The sequence below is a fragment of the Abrus precatorius genome, unplaced genomic scaffold, assembly GCF_003935025.1.
Source record: "Abrus precatorius isolate BTA unplaced genomic scaffold, Abrus_2018 Scaffold11, whole genome shotgun sequence".
In the NCBI taxonomy this organism is placed as follows: domain Eukaryota; kingdom Viridiplantae; phylum Streptophyta; class Magnoliopsida; order Fabales; family Fabaceae; genus Abrus; species Abrus precatorius.
Window position 1 is genome coordinate 8615245 of NW_020874303.1, and position 8839 is coordinate 8624083.

The 8839-nt window shown below is 30.0% G+C and overlaps 1 protein-coding gene across 2 annotated transcripts; it reads left to right on the forward strand.

Annotated features, from left to right (window-relative positions):
- The first annotated feature begins 6073 nt into the window (after positions 1-6073).
- Positions 6074-8839, forward strand: LOC113855021 (probable GMP synthase [glutamine-hydrolyzing]). 2 transcript variants are annotated; one of them, XM_027486445.1, is made up of 6 exons: positions 6074-6694; positions 6743-6966; positions 7077-7134; positions 7228-7311; positions 7400-7535; positions 8061-8839. In XM_027486445.1, the coding sequence occupies exons 1-6, from the start codon at positions 6315-6317 to the stop codon at positions 8349-8351; spliced, it is 1173 nt and encodes a 390-aa protein (XP_027342246.1). In that variant the 5' UTR covers positions 6074-6314; the 3' UTR covers positions 8352-8839. The 2 variants fall into 2 exon arrangements, with proteins under 2 accessions (XP_027342246.1, XP_027342245.1); XM_027486444.1 differs by having other exon boundaries at positions 6074-6966.

Genomic DNA, 8839 nt, shown 5'->3' on the forward strand with positions numbered 1-8839 from the left:
AAGACCAATATACGATTTTTAAAGCTACCTCAAAAGAAGTGAAAGGGGCAAACATAAACTAACAATGCTTTCGTAGGTTTAACTATGCAACTAGCACAAACAGCTTTATCATTTTAATTCACACCCTATAATTCATGCTTGTTTTTTTAGCACATAATTACTTTTACTTTATTTTTCTTTGGAAATTAACAAAAAGATAGTTTTCTTTACTTATTAAAGAAAATATGTTCAACATAGAGGCGTCTCGAAAGGTTGCACATTCTATATATAATAGTAGTAATTATGTCTCTAAATAAATAATCTAAACATGCAGTTAAACTTGTAATTTGAGATGGGTGTTAACCCTTTTTCTTCACTTAGGCACACATATCCAACGAATTATGAATTCTAGTCTTATGTATTATATGTTTATTTATGACTTCAAAATTGCTGTAAATTTCTTAATTAGTTATAATAATCTTATTGATAATATCTCAGTTTCTTACTTCCATTTAAAGTTCTTATAACATCTAAAAACAGACCATACTTCATTTATACCATCCATATCTTTCATATATATACAATTGTTGCACGCATTTAGATTTAAGATGAACTAAAAATCTAAAATTGATCAGTATAATCAAATTTATGATTTATAGTTTGTTCTTCGTAGGCCAATGTAACATAAATCTTTTGCTGAAAGGACTGTACGTTGATTGATTTAGAGAGAGAGAGAGAGAGAGAGAGATTTTAATCCAAAGGAAATATTAACAAATATGATAATTGTTAAGAATCAAAACGAATAATTTATTCATAATGGGAAGCCTCAGGGAAATAGTCATCATGTGCCTTGATCAAGATGAAGACAATGAATAGTAATCTTTACAGGAATTGATACTTTACAATTCAAATCGATAAATTAAAAAGTATGTTAGTTCAATTCTGGAACATAATAATTCAAATGGAAGCCTCAGGGAAATGAGAATCATGTGCCTTTTATCCCAAGAAAGAAAAGTAAAGATTAATGAAAAAACAAAGAATTGCAGAATGTGTTAACACATTGGCATGGCATATTCTAGCATTTTAATTTTGTCATATTTATCTTAGCAGTCATTATTAATCAACAATTATTGAATTTATAGAGGTCTGTTCATAATCACATGGGATGTTTCATTCGTGGGGCTAAAGTATCAAACATAAGTTGAGGCCTAAATTTGGAAAAGTGAGTAAATTATGTGGAAAACCCATCTATAATATTACAAAAGAATAAGAAGATTACAAAGAAAAACAATTACGAGTATCCTTCGATTGTCATTTTCGCCAAAGAAAGAGGAAAAATAATGTTGTAGCTGGTGAGGTTTCTCTATAGAAATAAAAGTGGTTTGATTAAATTTGTAGTTTCTAAGCAATTTGTAATTTTTATTTTTTTAATTGGGTCATTTATAATATTTTTTTTACCAAATGTTTTATTATAATTATTTTATTTTATTTTATTTTAAAAAATTATAAAATTTTGTATTTAATATTTTAAAATATCTCAAATTTTTCATTTAACTCTCGTAAAGATTATAAATTTTTATTTAGTTCTTCTAAATTGAAAAACAAAATAAAAAATATAACAATATATATTTAGATTAATCAAATAAAAAAACATATCACCAAACACATGGATTGACTAGTGAGAGTTGTTATTGCTTAATTTGTTGTCTCAAATTTAAATTTCAATAAATATAATTATGTTAAATAGAGAGAGAACTAAGATAAAAAAAATGAATTAAAACAATAACATCATATAAAGTAAAAAAAAAAATATTAGTGTGAAAATAATATAAAAATATTAAAAATTATTCTTAATTTAATTTTGAAATAATTATTAAATAGTTAATATTTTAATTATATAATAATTTTAATTAAATAATAAGATAATTTTTTATACTGTTAATATATATATATATATATATATATATATATATATATCATACCTAAGAGTGTACTTTTATGTAGCATTTACCCAACCAAATTATTCTTACAAAATTACTTTTAGAAATATTTCCACGAATAAAATTCATTCTCTCAAAAGTATATAACTTTTTTTTGGAAGTAAATAAAGCATGAAACCATTACCTTTTTTCGAAATTGGTTCTTTCATAACACATTACACAATATGTGAGAAAGTGTTATCTTTTCAAATATAATTTTTGTAACACTTTTTATATTTATTTTTATTACATCATTCATTTTATTCTGTATTTCTCTCTCACACTTAGTTATAGACACGTTATTCAAAAATGCATATACAAATAGTTTTATTTTAGAAATTATACCAACGAAAGTTTAGTGAAATACCTCTTGTTTATATTTTCTCCCTAAAAGTCACATTAGATGTTTAAAGTATATAAAATTGATCAATTATTTATCTTTTAAGAATGAAAATAATGGTTTTACCTCTTAAAAATTTTATGACTGACTTCAAATTTAAAAAAATTAAAATGATATTTTGCTTTACAATATATTTTTTATGAATAGAATATAATTTTTGTAGCATATGTGGGGGAATAAATTAATCACCCATCATAAAAAGAAAAGGGAATATAACATGCAGGGAATTTTATAAAGTGAGATGCCTTTCCTCGTTTTGCGTTACATGATTGCGTAAAGAGTTTTATAGAAATTGTGATTACAACAACGTTTAGCTTTTATAGAAAGATATGTTCAACCAAATATTTCGTGTATGTTATTTTAAAAGGTAAAATTACATTTCATTAACAAATGATGACATCTGTAATAAAATTATAACTGAGATGTATTTGAATGTAATTTTAAATTCTAAATTATAGTTAAAGCAAAAGTAAAAAAATTATTAAATAAGTGTGTGTTTGGTTTAATATATTTAAATAATTATTTATTTATTTATAAACTGTAAATAGTTATTTCTTGTAGTTTTCATAGATACAATCATTTTCAAACAAGTACTATTTTATAAATTATAATTCAAGCATCGTCTTCGTCAAAAAAGTTGTTTGTTTGCATTTCACACCCCTCCCAGGACTGCTACTTTATGATAATTTGGTGTTTGAGAGTTACAAACACACAGGCCAACAACAAAAGGTAAGAAAAAAGGAAATATAATAACTTAGGGTAAATAATACTTTTACGTACGATAAAAAAATTTTATGGAAGGAAATGATATATCATTATAAAGTAGAAAAAGTAGTTCAACTAAAAAAATTAATCTATAATTAGTTGTTATATACATAAAAGGAGAAAAGACAAAAAAAAAATGCTTCTATTTTATTTTAAAATTTAATAGACGCCAACATGTAAAATTGACAAAATAGGTTTTTTTTTTTGGGTGAATATGATATTTGAATTTCTTAAAATTGAGTACAAAAAAGGTTGTTTTTTTATTTACTCCTCCAGCTCTTTTATAGGATTCTTTTAACTAAATTACATGGATTATAAGAAAAATTATACTGAAAATAGATAATGTATTGATTTTAAAAAATTAATTAAACATGTTAATTTTACTCCTAATTAAATTCAAACTTTATTACTATATAATGAAAACAATTAATTTTAAGAATTAATAATCACCTGAATACTTAAAAAATATCATGGGTATTTTTTTAAAAGATTTTACTATTCAAATAAAATTTAATTAGCTACATATGTGTTTCAGGAATAATTTCATATATATATATATATGTGTGTGTGCGACCTTGTACTTTCTTTTTCCATACATCTCTGACCTCTCTTCTGTTTCTTTCATATAGAATAATGAAGTGTTACTTGAAAGCAAAGGTTTTTCATAAACCTTATGAATAGTCTAAGCAGTGAGGCTCACCAGAGCAAGCAAAAGTCAGATAATGTGATAGCAGGTTTCTTAAATCTCGGAGATGAATTCATTAAATTTTGAATTCAATACCATATCACTAGACCAATAATTTTCTTGCTTGTAGCTCACATCCATAAGAATTATGAATGAGAAGAAGAAAAAGATAAACTGCTTAATCAACTAAAGTGGCTTTTTAGTTTGAAACCTTCAGAATCATGCTGCTCAGATCAACGTCAGGCCAATGGGTAGAGTAAAATTATGTGTTTTTAAAGTGGATTTCAAAATTTCAACCTTTTTATTTCTCTCTGTCACTTTACTTTTGGCTGATATACATATATGCATATACTATTGTTTTAGATTTTGGTAGAATAAATTTTAAAAGAATTGAAGTTGAAGAATTAATGTGTGCTTGAAATTGACAGTATAAATGTGAGTTTATATTGATTATTTTTGTTTAGACGAGGTTAAAGTAGAATTACTTTTAAAACTTAAATAATATAGATATAGTTTATGAGTGTCACACTCATTTTCTTTTTCAGTAAGAAAGCAAAAATATATTATATTTTTCTTAAAATTATTTTTATTTAACCCAAAACTGATTTTAACATAAAAAAGTATTCTCAAATTAAATTAATTTTCAAAAAATGGTTTACTTTAATCACTGGAAATGAGATTGTAGTCCCATAACAAACAAGCTATAAGAAGTTGGAAAATGAAGCCAAAAAACATGGAAAGGCATGTCTTATGACAGGTTTGGCACAAGTGTACGATGAATCAAAACTCGTCAGATTAAGTCAACCAAATAATTTTCCATGTAAAAATAGTTGTACCAATTTCTTCTTCTTCTTTTTTTTAATTATGGCAAGAACTTCAAATCAATCTGGATTGGGGTTAATAATTATAATGAGGCTAGGCTAGAAGTCTAGTTAAATTGAAATCTGTATGAACTGGACAATTGATCAGTTAAAAAAAGAAATTAATATTTTGATTTTCTTCACTGAAGGTGTGACTGATACCAAACTTTTGACTTTCATGTCAATTCATCCCTTAGCTGTCAAGTGATATTCACTAACTGCTTTGGAATGGTATAATGATTTATAAAAAAAAAATCAGTGCAAAAAATTGAACAAGAGTTTTCTTTCCCCTGTTGAGTTGAAAAGAACCAACTAAAATGAAATTGAGACTTGAGATAATCTAATTTCTGCTTCAATGGTCCTTTATATATATGTATATAAGCTTTTGTTTCATATTATTTGACTTAAGAAAATGACATATGGCTTCCTTCTTCTTTTTGCTTTTAATAAAGATTAAACCTTCCATTGAGGGGAGCAAATGCAAGATATCTTGGTTTGATGAGATGTGATCACACATCCAAGAGAATTAAAACTATTGAGGGCCTACACTTAAAGGCTCAACATGTGTTGAATCCAATTGAAGAAGTAAAGCAGCCCAACCTGTGAGAATTAAAACTCAATTTCTTTAATTGTAGATATCATCAATTAGTTTCATATATATGTATATATATATATGAAGTGGAAGTTAATATCAGAAATCAGGACCACTGATGATGAAAAACATATAAAACTAATTTCATTTGAAAAATACATGAATCAGTAGCTGGACAAAAATATAAGAAATAAGAGAGAGAAAAGATCTCAGTTTAGTGTCACAAAACCCCTCTACAAAATGTCTCACATGGTCTCTAATTTTATTACAAAACCATTCATTTCAATTCCACAACCACAACCTTACTTTGTTCACTTTGTAATGGTGCTTATAAAAGGTCTCATGTGCATTTTCTACCACAAACCGTTCGCACACTCTCATGCACACATACATAGGAAGGAAAAACAACTGAGAGAGATTCCATATAGATAAAAAGAATTAATGGACCCAATGATTGGTCTTTTTCTTGCATTTTAACCTTTCTTACCCATCACTCCAACACTAACAAAAATCCTTGACAAGGCACATATCTACATGAAATAGAAAAAATTAACACGGTTTGATGATTCTGGCACAACACAATATCTCACCCAACTAATCCTCTAACAAGCTTCCATGATTCCTCCCTCTCTCCTAATCAAAACCTTATAATTCCAAAACAGTAACACCACCAATATTCATTATAGGAACTAATAACATATTATTAGCTTGAGACATTGCCAAGTGGCAAAGTTAGAAGCGTGTCACATTCACCCCTCGTGGTTTAGTTTGCAAAAAGTAATGCCCCTCACAAGAGGTTGTATGGCAGATCCCCACCTCCCCATGTTACAACTTCCCCTCTACCTGTCCCTACCTTCCCCACATTTTATAAAACCCCATATCCCTCCCTTCCCTCTCCTTCAGTCCCTCATAACATCCTTTCATTTTCTCCCTCATTGTGCCATTCCAATTACACCTTCTTATCCATTTTACTATCAGTCCTTTCCTTTGTTAACATACCCTTTCTCCAAATCACACTTTTCCTGTTAAGCACACATAATAGCAAGGCACCAAAATGTGCAGTTCCAAGGCCAAAGTGACTCTAGGCATAGAAGCCACCACTACAACCACAACCACAACAATACCTCCTGTGGCTAGAATCAATGGCAGGCCAGTGCTTCAACCAACTTGCAACCGTGTTCCAAACCTTGAAAGGAGGAATTCAATTAAGAAAGTGGCACCAAAGTCACTTTCTCCACCATCACCACCACTTCCAAATAAGACCTTATTGACACCCCCAGTTTCTCCAAAGTCCAAGTCCCCAAGGCTTCCAGCAATAAAGAGAGGCAATGACAATAATGGGCTGAATTCAAGTTCTGAAAAGGTTGTGATCCCAAGAAACTCCACAAAGACTCCAACTTTGGAGAGAAAGAAGTCCAAAAGCTTTAAGGAAGGGTCATGTGGTGCTGCAATCCTTTCTGCATCTATCGAGGCTTCATTGAGTTATTCTTCCTCTTTGATCACTGACTCTCCAGGGAGCATAGCTGCTGTGAGGAGGGAACAAATGGCACTGCAGCAAGCACAAAGGAAAATGAAGATTGCCCATTATGGAAGATCAAAGTCCGCAAAGTTTGAAAGAGTTGTTCCTCTTGATCCTTCAACCACAAGTCTTACATCAAAGCCAAATGAAGAGGAGAAGAGATGCAGCTTTATCACAGCCAATTCAGGTAATTCTTAGTGAATGTTTTAATACAAATTCATAATTTCATACCCATTTAGATGTTTTATATGAAACAAAATGTGTTAATGTTAATGTAATGTCTCTTTTGATACATAGATCCCATCTATATTGCTTATCATGATGAGGAATGGGGAGTTCCAGTTCATGATGACAAGTAAGCCCCCACTTCTCTCTTTTTCTGTCACACCAACCACAAATATTCTGAAACAAATAATGATGACTGACAAAAACACTATTGTCCATTCAGGATGTTGTTTGAACTTTTAGTTCTAAGTGGTGCTCAAGTTGGATCTGATTGGACCTCAACCTTGAAGAAACGCCTAGATTTCAGGTTGGATTCTGTTAAAAGGCATTGATGTGAATAATTGCATGAACTTTTTTTTGGTCTAGGAAACTAAAAATTTTGAAATTGTGTACAGGGCTGCATTTTCAGAATTTGATGCAGAAACTGTGGCCAACTTGACTGATAAACAAATGATGTCAATTAGTTCTGAGTATAGCATTGATATAAGCAGAGTCCGAGGAGTTGTTGATAATGCTAACCAAATTTTAGAGGTAAGCAAGAATTCACCTCAAAAACTGTGCCCTTTTTATCTCTCTTTTTAACTTGGTCTCTCTTCTTTTCATTTCATGTTCTACAAAACAATAGTTTGAGATGGCTTAAGTGAATATTCTAGTAGGAAAGAACATAATAGTTTAAGAGTATTAATGGTGTGACTTGTTTTCAGCTACATCTTATTATTATCTCTTTAATTTTGACAAGAATTTTAACAGGTTAGAAGTTTTAATGCATGGCCCCACAGGAAATGATTTATCTCTGCTAAATTTTGAATCATGGTTACCATATCTTTACCAAAGTATATTACATAATTGTAATTGCTGTTACTTAACACTAGCTAGCAAATATTCTTTACCAAAGTATAAAAAATGAAAATAAAATTTTCATTGGAGTGGAGAAGGAAAAGGGGGGGAGGGGTAGGATAATTTCTGTCCATTTAGCTGATAATACCAATCACTTAATAATTATCTCTACTTAAATTATTTGCTAATATTTTTGCTTTGCAAATTGGGTCATTACAGATTAAGAAAGACTTTGGTTCATTTGACAAGTACATTTGGGGGTTTGTCAATCATAAATCCATCTCCACTCAATACAAGTTTGGCCACAAGATTCCAGTGAAGACATCAAAATCAGAGAGCATAAGCAAAGACATGGTCAGAAGGGGCTTTAGGTTTGTTGGTCCAACAGTGGTGCATTCATTCATGCAAGCAGCTGGACTCACCAATGACCACTTAATCACTTGTCACAGGCACTTGCAATGCACCTTGTTGGCATCTCGCCCTCATTGTACCATAGAGCCCTCTCTATAGATCCAATTTCAACTCAGAAATAAGGAACAAGAGATTGACCCTGAAGAGCTCAAGACATAAAAGAGTTATTATGTATGCTGAAGAGCATATGTAATGTGGCTAACTATAGTTTACTTTTAAGTTAAATGTTGTGTATAATATTAGATAGGACAAAAAGGTTTCTCTGATTTGTGAGATGTTGTGAGAATTTTTAATGATAGTTTGAGTGTGCTTTTCATTGCATAATTAAAGAAAAAAAAAAGATGATTATTAGAGAGAAGAAAAAGGCTTAGGATGGTGTTATTAAGTGGTGGGAGGCTTAGGGAACAGTCAGCATGTGCATGTGCAATTAGGAGGCAAGGGCATGTGTGGTGTCAGTTTGCTTTCTAGACCATGTGACCCATCAGACTTTGCATTATTTGGTTCCCTTTAACAGCCTGTGTGGGATACTTGTAGAGGGGTGTGTAGGACCACCTTCCCCCTCCTTTCCTTCTCTTGCTTTGTTTATG